At 36.6% G+C, this 12,887-nt stretch overlaps 1 protein-coding gene across 1 annotated transcript in view; it reads left to right on the forward strand.

Moving 5' to 3' along the window:
* The window catches only part of LOC111190621 (NACHT, LRR and PYD domains-containing protein 12-like), a 407,924-nt gene extending 395,037 nt beyond the window's left edge, over window positions 1–12,887 (forward strand). The window contains exons 6-8 of the mRNA XM_049468860.1: window positions 8,321–8,494; window positions 9,115–9,288; window positions 12,647–12,887. Coding sequence (XP_049324817.1) covers window positions 8,321–8,494; window positions 9,115–9,288; window positions 12,647–12,869 — 571 coding nt within the window. The 3' untranslated portion in view covers window positions 12,870–12,887. The remainder of the gene's footprint in view (window positions 1–8,320; window positions 8,495–9,114; window positions 9,289–12,646) is intronic.

The raw sequence follows: 12,887 nt of genomic DNA on the forward strand, positions 1-12,887 counted from the left end.
AATTAAATATCATTTGCTATTTTACTTGTCAGCATATCTCTGTATTCAGAGAACATTAGTGAGAAACTGAGAAGGACCGTGCTGACTGCAGGTATAAAGGGAAATACAATAAATTAAATAAAACTACAAAACAAGAGGCTTTTATCTAACCTGTATTTTGTGGAAGTCAGTGAGACAGTTGGGCATGTTCCAACAGCTGTGAAGAAATCCCCACCCCCACCATGAACAGCATCTTGGGTATTTCCATTTTTCCACGTATTTCTAAGTAAAGTTAAAGTCAAGAGAAAGGTGAGTGCGCGCTCTCGAGAGGGGGGGTGCTAAATACGGCACAACACCGGCAAACGAATGGTGGTTACCATGGCAGCAAGAATGCTGCACGCGTCTCTCTGTCTCTTTTTTCCAATATAAAATACGAGAACAAAATCAGAGGAGCGTTAATTATTTTACGCTTAAAAAAAACAATGTATTTATTTAATCGCTGCTCTAAACTACAGGATCAGCTACAGGGGGGAGAATTACACATATATCTGTATATAGACCGTTTCAGAGGAATATTCACGAGCACAGGAAGTGACGTCGCTGTTCCTAGAACACTTCCGTTCAGCGGTAAACAGCGTTTAAAACAGTGGACGAAACTTTTTAATTTAACATGAATTCAAACTTCACCTAATCTGAGAGTCACAAACACTGAAAATCAGGTCAAATTGTTCTTTAAACCAGTAAACTATGGAGGACCAAACATTACATAAGTATAAATAAATACACATATAACTGTAGAAAGATATAAATAAATTAATGAATAAATAAAGTAATGTTGAAATTAATAAATATATAAATAAATGCACATATACGTGAATAAATAAATAAATACATGCACAAATAATTGTATAGGTAAATAAATTAATTAATAAATACAGTTCTTATTTATAAGTGTATTTATTCATTTATATGCGCATTTATTTATGTCAACATTTATTTATTTATTCATGTATTTATTTAACTATTTATTTATTTATACTTATGTCATTTTTGGTCCTCCATAGTAAACACGCCTGCTTTGGTTTTTCACTCTGCTGACCTGCCTGCAGTTACAGCGTCCGCTCACAACTCCTCCCTCCTTCTGATCTATAAATCATGCAGAGTTCGTGCTGGATATCGTTTGACTTGCTACAACCTCACCATAGTGATGCTTCTCTACTACAGGAACAAATATTCACAACTTTTACACTGAGAAATGAATTAAATGCTCTTTCACTGCCTCCGTTTCAACAAGGTAGTGATCAGATCTGGATAGATCACCTCTATCAAGCGTTTTAAATCAGAGGAAAGAACTTCCCTCTTAAATCCTTATCAAAAGGATCAGGAAAAGAGGTCTGATCACTTTTTACTAATTTCTGATCGTATGTTTGCTCTGTTTTTGGGAGATTTGTGAAATATGCGCTCTCATTCTGACAGCTGTATAGTTGAAAATAGCGCCACCGGAAGTGTGGAAGGAACAGACATGTGCAGGAGCTTTATTATTGTTTTCCTCATTGAAACGGTCTATAGAGACAGTAAGGTGATCTGTGTTCTGAGATTGATGTTTAGTTTTTTAAATACACTAAATTACTATATATCTATATTGTTTTCTGCTTTGTATACTTTTTCTTACAACCCCAATTCCAATCAATTTATGCTTTGATTTTGTGTAAAATGTAAATATAAACAGAATTCAATTATTAGAAAATCCTTTTCAACCTATATTTAACTGAATACACTAAAAAGACAATGTTCAGACTGATAAACTTTATTGTTTTTTGCAAATATTCACTCATTTTGAATTTGATGCTGCAACACGTTCCAAAGAAGTTGAGACGGGGCTAGGGCTGCACGATATTGGAAAAATGTTACAGTCCATTGTTTCAGTTTTCTAAAAGCCCCGCCCCCACCCGCACGCTGTCTCACCACAGAGACCCGGACCGACCGAGAGCTGAGTCAGCGCTTTAGAGTCAGCTGAGCACTCAAAACCCGAGGAAAACAGCAAAACAACCATAACTAAGCATTTAAATGGCCTTTTAAAAGCTAAATAAGAGCGTTTTTTCTGGGATTCACTGAAAACCTGTGGAGCGTCATGAAGCTCAAAATACGACGCCGGAGACCCGGACTGTAGATCAGCTGAAGATCTACATCAAGAAAGAATGAGAAAGAATTCCACCTACAAAGTTCAGCTATCAGTGTCCTCAGTTCCTAAACGCTTATTGAGTGTTAAATAAAAAAGATGATGAAACACAGAGATAAACATCATCCTGTACAACTTCTTTACAACGTGTTGCAGCACCAAATTCAAATTTGCTAAAAATAATTTTATCTGTTGTTTTTTGTAGTGAATTTAATGTTATGGTTGAATCAGCGTTGGTGTTGATTTTGAAAAGGGAATCAATGTTGATATAGCAACGTTGTTTCAACGTCATACGTTCAACCTTTAATAAACCATAGCTCACTAAAAGTAGAAAATCCTATGGTTAACAGAGTGTTAAAAATAAACTTACATCACTGCAGTAAATCTGAGTATAAAGAATGTTATTCACCACTACCAATCTGATTCAACATTTAATTTTAAATACCTAACAGTAAAACTAATAGAACATGAGCCTTTCCCCAGATATGGTGAAGAATTGGTGCCCAATTAAAAAGCAGTTACTGCAAATTAGAAGTAAATCCACTTTTTCATCCCTCCATCCAACTGTTTTTTTTTAATTGTATGGTAATTAAATGTAAAATGCTGATTCAAAAGGCAGAAGGTTGAGGACATTATGTTGATTCAACGTTAAAATGTTAAAGTTTGCTCAACTTTTTAACATTTGATACATGTTGTTTCAAAGTTGTTTCAACATTGAAACAACAACAGACATTACTTCAACCATATTTTAACCACATTTCAACATTGAAGTCGATTAAGTCCCAGCTGGGTCCTCATATGATCACATTTATTTTTCTGTAGGCTGTCTTCCTTAAGCCATTCACTCATTCATTCTTTACAACATTCATCTTTTACAAAATCCAGTAAACACTTGGAGCTCACAGCAACGCCTCATCAACAAACAACTATAACATAGCAACATCTAGGAACAGCCTATCAGCATTCTAGGAACAGCTTAACCAACAGCTGCAGTATAGCAACACCTTAGCAACCAACTAGGGCTGAACGATTAATTGCATTTGCGATTATCTCGCGATATTTTAAAATGAGATTCTCTAACCGCACAGGCTGCGATTTGACTGGTCACGTGACTTGGGAGCGAGCCGAGCCGAGGACGAGCGGAGCAAACCCGAGCAGGAGGCAGGGAGGTGGAGAAGTGAAGTCAACACAGCGCACTTTCACACCAGCACTGTTTGGTCTGGTTAAATCGAACTCTGGTCCGTTTGTAACTTTAGTGCGGTTCGATTGAGCAGGTGTGAAAACAGTAATCGCACTCGGGTGCGGATCAAAAGAACCGAACCGAGACCAGCTAGAGGAGGTGGATAACGTTAATTACCACAGCTGTGAACAAACACTGTCTCCATGCTCGCGCCGTCTGCGCTGTATTCACCGCTCACAGCCGCGTGACTCTGTTTATTATGTATAAATCTGCGCTGCACGTAGAAACACAAAATCTTCTCTTAATCTTCTTAATTTTTTATATCTATTTTTTCTATAAAAAAATGGTGAAAAGGAAAAGCTATTTATATATTTATTTTTCTATTAAAAAAAAAACAAATGGTGAAAAGGAAAAGCATATCGTCGCTGTCCTATGAAAAACACTTATCTCCATTTTTGTCGATTTTTAGTTTATTACATAATTTGAACAGACAAATTGTCCCTTACACTGTTGCAAAATTTCTTGATGAACGGACCAATAGAAACTCTTCAAAATGACCTGAAACAAACTCTTTTTACATCGACTTCCATTGAAAATTTACAAGGTTTTTTCTCTCTCCTGTAAAGTTGGTGTTTTGGAGATAAGTGTTTTTCATTGGACAGCGACGATATATTTGTTTGCTTTATTGTTATCTGTGCTTTAAATAAATCTGACATTGTTTATTATTAAACAAATTGATTTATTGCTTCTGTTTGTTGAAACATTAAAAAATCGCATTTTAAATCGCAATCGCAATTTATAGATAAAAAATTGCAATTAGATTATTTTCCAAAATCGTTCAGCCCTACAACCAACAACTATATTATAGCAACACCCTATAAATCAGATGAAACCATGTATTCTGTGACATCATTCTGCATTTCCTTTAGGAAATGAACTTCATATATTTGATCAGTTACTGTCTGGTATTCTTTATTTGATTTATCTTGTGTTGTTTCTAAGATGCATCCAGGAATAAAATGAGAATTCATGCTTTTGTTATTATTGTAGTTGTTATAATAAATATCAGTTGTATGTGTAGATGTGAGCTGCTATATCAGCTTATTTATTCCTGTAGATTACAGTGTGGATTTTCTATTTGTCCACAGAAAGAAGAAGAAAATAATAAACAGGGAAAAACTGGAACAAATATTCGAGGTTAGTCCTAAACCGTATATACAACTGGGATCTCCCTGATTTCTTTTATTTTTCAGTTTATTTTCACTTTAAGGTGAACATTCGTAATTGGTCTATCTTAACTGTAATATTGTTAATATTAAGACCAGAGCATCTATAACTCCTCCCCTCCTCAGATTGATCTCTTTCTGATGTTCAGATTGTTCAGATCATCTGTCTCTGAACTGTAACAGCTTTAGTGATTCTGTGATGTTTGTTCTTTATCAGAAGCTGCAGCAGAAGTTTATCTCTCTAGTGAAAAACGAGCTGAACACATTCAAGAGACTCCTGAGTTCAGATTACCCAGCATGCTCTGAGAGAGAAGTGGAGGATGATCAAAAGGAGGGGGTGCTGAAGATCACACTGCATATCCTGAGGAACATGAAGCAGACAGACCTCGCCAATACACTAGAGAGCCGTAAGAGTTACTATTGGTATCAACCTGGTGCTAATTTATTTCTTTAGAGCTGATTTTCAAAGAGAATAAAAAATGTATTGCAGTATAAAAGACAACATACTGCAATCTTTATTATGAAATTATTTATTTACTGTATCACAGAGTTGTTCTACAGTGTCTTTAATGCTTGATTACAGCTGATTACATTTTCCTTATTGTCTTTCCCTGTAATCAGAATTGGCCCCAGCATGTCAACAAAAGCTCAAATCCAAACTGAGGGAAAAATATCAGAAAATTAATGAAGGAATCTCAGGCCATGGAAACTCAGCACTTCTGAATGAGATCTACACAGAGCTCTACATCACAGAGGGAGGAGGTGGAGACATCAATCAGGAACATGAGGTGAAGCAGATTGAAGCTGCATCCAGGAAAAGGCCAACAGAGGAAAGACCAATCAAATGTAACGACATATTTAAACCCTTACCAGAACAGAACCGGCTCATCAAAACTGTACTGACTAAAGGAGTTGCTGGAATTGGAAAAACAGTCTCTGTGCAGAAGTTCATTCTGGACTGGACTGTAGGAGAAGTAAATCAGGATGTTCTCTTCATATTTCCACTTCCTTTTAGAGAACTGAATCTGATGAAGGAGACAAAGCTCAGTCTGGTGAATCTTCTTCAGCGCTTCTTCCCAGAAACACAAGATTTAAAACCAAGACATTATAAGAGCTACAAGGTCATGTTCATCTTTGATGGTCTGGATGAATGTCGACTTTCTCTGGATTTCCAGAACAATGAGAACTTGGTGGAAATAGAGGAGAAAACCTCAGTGGATGTTCTGCTGACGAACCTCATCAAGGGGAATCTGCTTCCCTCTGCTCTCCTCTGGATCACCTCTCGACCAGCAGCGGTCAGTCAGATCCCTCCTGAGTGTGTTGATCAGGTAACAGAAGTGCGGGGTTTCAATGATCCTCAGAAACAGGAGTACTTCAAGAAGAAGATCAGGAATCAGGACCTGGCCAACAAAGTCTTCGCACACATCAGGTCTTCAAGAAGCCTCTACATCATGTGCCACATACCGGTCTTCTGCTGGATTACAGCCACTGTTCTAGAGAGAATGCTGAGTGAAGCTGAGAGTGGAGAAACCCCCAAAACCCTGACGCAGATGTTCACACGCTTCCTGATCTTTCAGATCAAACACAAAAGCCAGAAGTACAGTGGGAAAAGTGACACTGATCCTCAGCAGACTAGAGAAAGTATCCTGGCTCTGGGGAAACTGGCGTTCCAGCAGCTGGAGAAAGGAAACCTGATGTTCTATGAGGAAGATCTAAGAGAGAGTGGCATCGATATTACAGAAGTGTCAGTGTACTCAGGAGTGTGTACCCAGATCTTCAGACAGGAACGTGAGCTGCTGGACCTCGGGAAGGTCTTCAGCTTTGTACATCTGAGTATTCAGGAGTTCCTCGCTGCTTTATATGCATTTCTCTATTTCAACACTAAGGATCAGAATATGCAAACCACAGAACAGCAAACCACTGAACTATCTGAGCTTTTCAGCAGGACATCGATGAATGAATTCCTCAGCAGTGCCGTGGATAAAGCCTTACAGAGTGAGAGTGGACATCTGGACCTGTTCCTTCGCTTCCTTCTGGGTCTCTCACTGGAGTCTAATCAGACTCTGTTACGATTCATACTGACAGAAAGAGAAGAACTCTCACAGCAATGAGGAAACAGTCAACTACATCAAGGAGAAGATTGAGGAGAACTCATCTCCAGAGAAATCCATCAATATGTTCCACTGTCTGAATGAACTGAATGATCATTCTCTAGTGCAGGAAGTGCAGAAATACCTGAGTGGAGGTGATCGTCTTCATCAGGCCAGCCTCTCTCCTGCTCAGTGGTCAGCTCTGGCGTTTGTGTTGGTGAATTCAGAAGAAGAGCTGGAGGAGTTTAACCTCAGTAAATATGATCCATCAGAGGAGTGTTTTCTGAGGCTGCTGCCAGTAGTTAAAATATCCAAAAGAGCTTTGTAAGTATTTTTATTCAGGCATTCACAGTTTTCATTAAATCACTGGTGAATATGTATTAATCACAATGTTTTATATTAGTAGATATAGTAGATATTGATTAAATTATTGCTTTAGATATCAGGAAAACACCATAACCCACCGTAACACCAACATGAGACATAGCACCAATCCAAATTCCACTTCGACAGTTTACAATGAACACACAGCAGTTTTATCCTCAGTGACTAAATGTCTGGCTGCTGATTTGATTATAAAGTTGTTAGTTTGGAGATATTTTACTGTGGAAATGCTAAAACGCTACACTTTACTTGGAAATTGAACAAAGCCAGCATGCTAAGGGCAAGTACTCTGCATTCCACAGTTACAGTTTTATCAAGCATCTTCCGATGGTTAGCAAGATAGCTTTACAGTAATTTCAGTCTGTCAATGAGTAAGCTACTAAAGTTAGCTGTTGATTTGAGTAAAATGAGTGCTGATAAAACTGCTGATACAAAATTAACCTTTTAAATCAGCTGAAAGAAACACACATTCATGCTTTCTAGAAAACCCCAAAACTTAAAGGGATTACAGAGAAGTAGCTCACCCAATAACCAGTTACTGTCTTTAATGGAAAATTTATAAATTTTACAGCATTTTAAAGTACTTACAGGCCAGGTTATAATCTGTTACTCTGTGTATGTATGTGTCAAATAAAAATATAATCTTTTGTTACAGTATTCCCTCTTTTAATATCTGATAGTATAAATATAAAAAAAACCTTATTGTTATCTAATCAATAATATCAGATAATCTATAAAGGAGGTCACTGGGAGGTCTTGCACTAATCAGATACAGAGACTAAAGTTTGGATGTATATGAGGCTTTGGGGTTGACTCATCTAGATTAAGCCTGGTTTGCTGGAATTTCTGATTTTTTTTTGTATAAAACACAGCTCTGAATTTAATAACCAATAAATAAATGGAGGGAGAAAGTAAATGGTGGCAGGTTAAAAAAGCACCCAATAAACTTCACTCTTCGTCTCTTTTAACTCATAATCTGTCCCAGAACTTTTGAAGAGCTGCCCTCACTGTAAACTGTTTTCTAATGTGTAACTCTAGCTTTCTGCATGATTACTATCTCTGTATAAAGAAACACCAGTCCTTCTCACAGATACTGTATTTCACAGTTTCATTTTGTGTTCTATTTGTATGTCAGTTAAAATATTCTTTTAGATCATGAGACAATAATGAATAGGGTGTGTTTGTATATTACACCTTTATTGTGATAAATGCTATGGTATGATTAACGCTGTTATTTTCCATTTTCATTTTTAAGTAACATCTGTTTATTCTTATATTACAGACTAGCTTCTTGTAATCTTGGAGTAAAGACGTGTGAAAGTCTGGAATCAGTTTTAAAGCTGGAAAACTCCTCACTGATAGAACTGGACCTCAGTAACAACAACCTGCAGGATTCAGGAGTGGAGCTGCTCTCTGCTGGACTGAAGAGTTCACACTGTAAACTGCAGACTCTCAGGTCAGTGTTTCTGTCGCTTTATTTTAAACAGACTAAAGGGAAATAGGAGTCACGTCTTAACTGAAAGTAATGCATAGAGTGGGTGCTGGATTGATGAGGTTATATCTCTGTATTTAGGGATTAATGTCAATATTTTTGCATAGATTTTACTATGATTTTACAGTTGTATCCACGCTTCCTGTCTTCTTTATTCCTGCTCAAGTTGTTTTATCCACATTTCTATCTGATCTTAACAAAACCTCAAGTAACTCTGGCTTTGTCTAAACTGCAGATAAATGTGTCCCAAATCTTGTTTTAATATAGGTGTCATTTGTGAGGCAGTGTGAATATTAAAAAAATCACACTGAACACTAAAAATTGGATTTAGGCCAATTTCCCTCTGCAGTATGAGCAGAAATAATGACATAGTAGTATAATACAGGACAAATCCTGCACCTAACAACTGGGGTTATACATAGAGCTCAGCCAGGATCTACTACTCACTCAACTAACAACAATAGCCAAAACCACCACAATCTGATATTGTTAAGAAATATGATATGTTAAGAAAATCACCAAAATGTGTTATTTAAACTTTGTGTTTATTGTAAAATCTTTTGTGTTTATATCACATTTTTCAGATTAGCTTTGTGTAATCTTCAATTTAAGATGTGTGAAACTTTGGCATCAGTTTTAAAGCTGGAAAACTCCTCCCTGAAAGAGCTGGATATCAGTAACAATGATCTGCAGGATTCAGGAGTGGAGCTGCTCTCTGCTGGACTGGAGAGTTTAGACTGTAAACTGCAGATTCTCAGGTGAGTTGGTTCAGTTTGAAATTATAAGTGTTAAAATATGTTATTTAAAGCTTTAACGAGATACTTATATATCAAATCACACAATAGGAAGCTTCTACTCAAGGCCAGAGTACACCAGTCAATCAAATGTGAACTCTGTTTGCAGTCATCTTTAGGATGTTCGTACTAATATATTTTTTAAGTAGGCACACACTAATCACAAATGTTTTGAAGAAAATCATTAATTTACTTGCAGATGATCTTAAATAGCTTTGCTGAACATGTCCTCTACAGTGATATGCAGGATTAATCACTCTAGCTTCCAAAAAAAAAAGTTTAACCCCGTTGAAGAATATAATCTGTAGCCCGTAAGAGCATGAGCTGCATATAGATGTAGGTGACAGTAAAATTGATCAGCTGTGGAACTGGAGCTTTCTGTTTAATAGTTAATGTATATTCTGTTACTATTGTATTTTATCTTGTTTCTTTACCCTTCATCCACATCTCTATAACTACACAATCCAGTACAATCAGGAAAACAGGACGAGTCCACCTACTTCCTTGCAACAATTATTGTTCTGTCTCTTGGAAAGCTTCACTTTTTACGTCCTAATAAAACCACAGTTAGCTAGTTTTCAACCTTATATTCAGTTCTTAATCCAGCCTACTGACACTGAGCTAAAAACCAGAAGTGTATTTACATGTTTTATGTACATATCTATACATATACATATATATATATATATATATATATATATATATATATATATATATATATATACATTTCTTTTTGTCATACTAACATTTTTCAGATCAAATAAAACCTTTCATGATCAAATAAACTTTAATATCAAACAAATATAACCTATAAATATGAACAAGCATGTTTTGAATGATAATTTACATTTACATTTACATTTACCTAACCACAACCAGGCTGGATTATTGTACAATCAATTCAGAAATCCCTTAAATAGAACTGTCTAACAACATGAAGCAGATAAAAGATCTCAAAAAGCAGCACATCTTGCCCTGATCTGAAGAAGTTCAAAAACAGATATGAAAACAAAGTCATTAATCTGAAAAAGGAGGTCCCAAAAAAACCCAGAACAACATTTAAAGAACTGCAGGTCTCACTCGCCTCAGTTAAGATCAGTGTTAATGATTCAATAATAAGAAAAAGACTGGGTGAAAATGGTCACAATGGGAGAGTTCCAAGATAAAAAACACTGCTGACCAAAAATAACACAACGAACCGTCTCACATTTACCAACAAACATCTTAATGATCTCCAGCACTTTGGGTAAATATTTTTTTGACTGAAGAGACAAAAGTGTTTTTTTTTTTGGAAAGTCACGTAACTTCTGGTGTAAAACTAGCACATAATTTCAGATAAAGAACATCATACTGAACGTAAAACATGGTGGTGGTAGTATGATGGTCAGAGTCTGCGTTGATGCTTTAGGACCTTCCCAACTTGCTGTAAGAGACAATCCTGAAAGAATATCTGGCCATCTGTACGTGACCTCAAGCTCAGATGTTTTCAGGTTCGACAGCAGGACATGGCTTTGGAGGTTTTGGAGTGGCTAAGTGGCTAAGCTGATATTAAACAGGACATTTATGCTCAAAAACCCTCCTTGACTTTATTTGTTGCCGCCAAGGGCATCCACTAAGGTATTAGATTTAGAGCAGCAAACACTTTTTCACACAGGGTTATACATGCTTTTTTACATATAAAAAAGGTAAAATAAGTAATTGAATGCGACTTCTTCAAATTAGAAATCATGGTGGGGTCTGAAACTTTCATCTTAGGTGCACGTCCACTATGAGAGATAATCTAAAAAATAAAAGTATAATTTTTTAATTAACATCTGTCAATCACCAAAAAATTCTGGGCCTCAAAGACCTGTTAGTCCGCCTCCACAAATTAAAAGCACCTGTTTGAGGTCGTTAGCTGCATAAAGACACCTGTCCACCCCACACAATCAGTAAGACTCAAATACAAAACAGGCACCAAATTTCCTTTGACTTTTCTGTACTCTGTAGTACTGAGACATTTCAGTCAGTGCTTTTTCAGTATTGAATTTTAACACCTATCCCTAATTGAAATTGACTCAGAGCTCAGTTTTAACAGCCATATCAAATCAATTATCAATTCAGCTTTATACCACCTGAAAAACAGTAAGATTTAAAGACTTTATGAAGGCAAATCTAGAAAAACTCATTCACGCCTTTATTTCTAGCAGATAAGATTACTGTAACAGCCTCCTCACTGGCCTCCCCAAACATCTGTCAGACAACTGCAGCTTATTCAGTACGCTGCTGCCAGAATACTAACCAGGACAAAGAGGCAGGGACGTGTAACTCCAGTGCTCATATCATACAATCAGCTGGAGAATAAAGTTTAAAATACTGCTCCTTTTCTATGAAGCACTAAAAAGTTTTTTACCAACGTAAATCTCTGATATGCTGGAGAAATACTGCCCTATTAGACTCCTCAGATCAGTAGAGGCAGATCTGTTAACACTACCTAGAACCAGAACCAATGACGAGACATTATGCTGCAGTTGGAATAAACTTCCAGAAGCTGTGAGATGTTCTGCGTAGACTATAACCTCTAATAAAACTGAAAACTTATCTATTTACCTGCGCCAAAACGTTTTATCTTTGTGCATTCTGGTAAACTCTTAGTACATGATTGTTCTTTTTTTTCTCCTATGTCCTCCCCAGTTTGGGAGACCAGATACCCCATCCACTTATCAGAAACACTAGTAATGCCCCCAACACTAGGATTCAAACCAGCACAAATGTCCTTTTGTCAAATTCCTTATTAATTATTTTATTAGTTTTTGTTCTCAGTTTTCTTATAAATTCTAAGAAACTTTTTTTATAATTGTTCTGCATTGTGTGTGAAATGTTTCTGTAAAACATAGAACTGATGGCATGTATGAAAGATACAATACAAATGAACTTGTCTTGACTAGTCACCAGTTAATTGCTAGCAGCTTAATTTATAAAGTAAAATAAGGGCTTTTCACTCTTTAAACTGACCAGTGCCGTTGATTTTTAAGAGCTGTCCTCAGAAAAAATTTAGATTTAAATGTACAGAAATTTCACGCAAAAAGCAAAACAATTTAAGAAAAAGGGGTGAGATGAACATAAACTAAATTACTTTAAAGATTCTGTTTTCCACATCAATAACACTGCTATATTTACAAAGTTTAAGAGGATTCATGACTCATTTTCCAGTGTTCCTAGAGACTAGAGTAGTTTGTTGTGTGTTCTGTTTAATACAGAAGTGTATAATCTCTCTCTCAGTCTGCCTCTGTCACTCTTTCTCTCTCTGTTAATAACTTACTCTAATTTTCTCTCTCTTTAGATTATCTGGGTGTATGATCACAGAAAAAGGCTGTTCTTCTCTGGCTTCAGCTCTTAATTCAAACCCCTCCCACCTGAAAGAGCTGGATCTGACCTACAACCACCCAGGAGAGTCTGGAGAGAAGCTGCTTTCTGCCAGACTGGAGGATCCACACTGCTCACTGGAGACACTCAGGTATGAAGAAGTACTCAGGGGGAAGATTCAGGTGTGCTGCAGATGTTAGATAGAGTGATGAGGGTCA

The sequence above is a fragment of the Astyanax mexicanus genome, chromosome 1 (assembly GCF_023375975.1).
Source record: "Astyanax mexicanus isolate ESR-SI-001 chromosome 1, AstMex3_surface, whole genome shotgun sequence".
Classification (NCBI taxonomy): Eukaryota; Metazoa; Chordata; class Actinopteri; order Characiformes; family Acestrorhamphidae; genus Astyanax; species Astyanax mexicanus.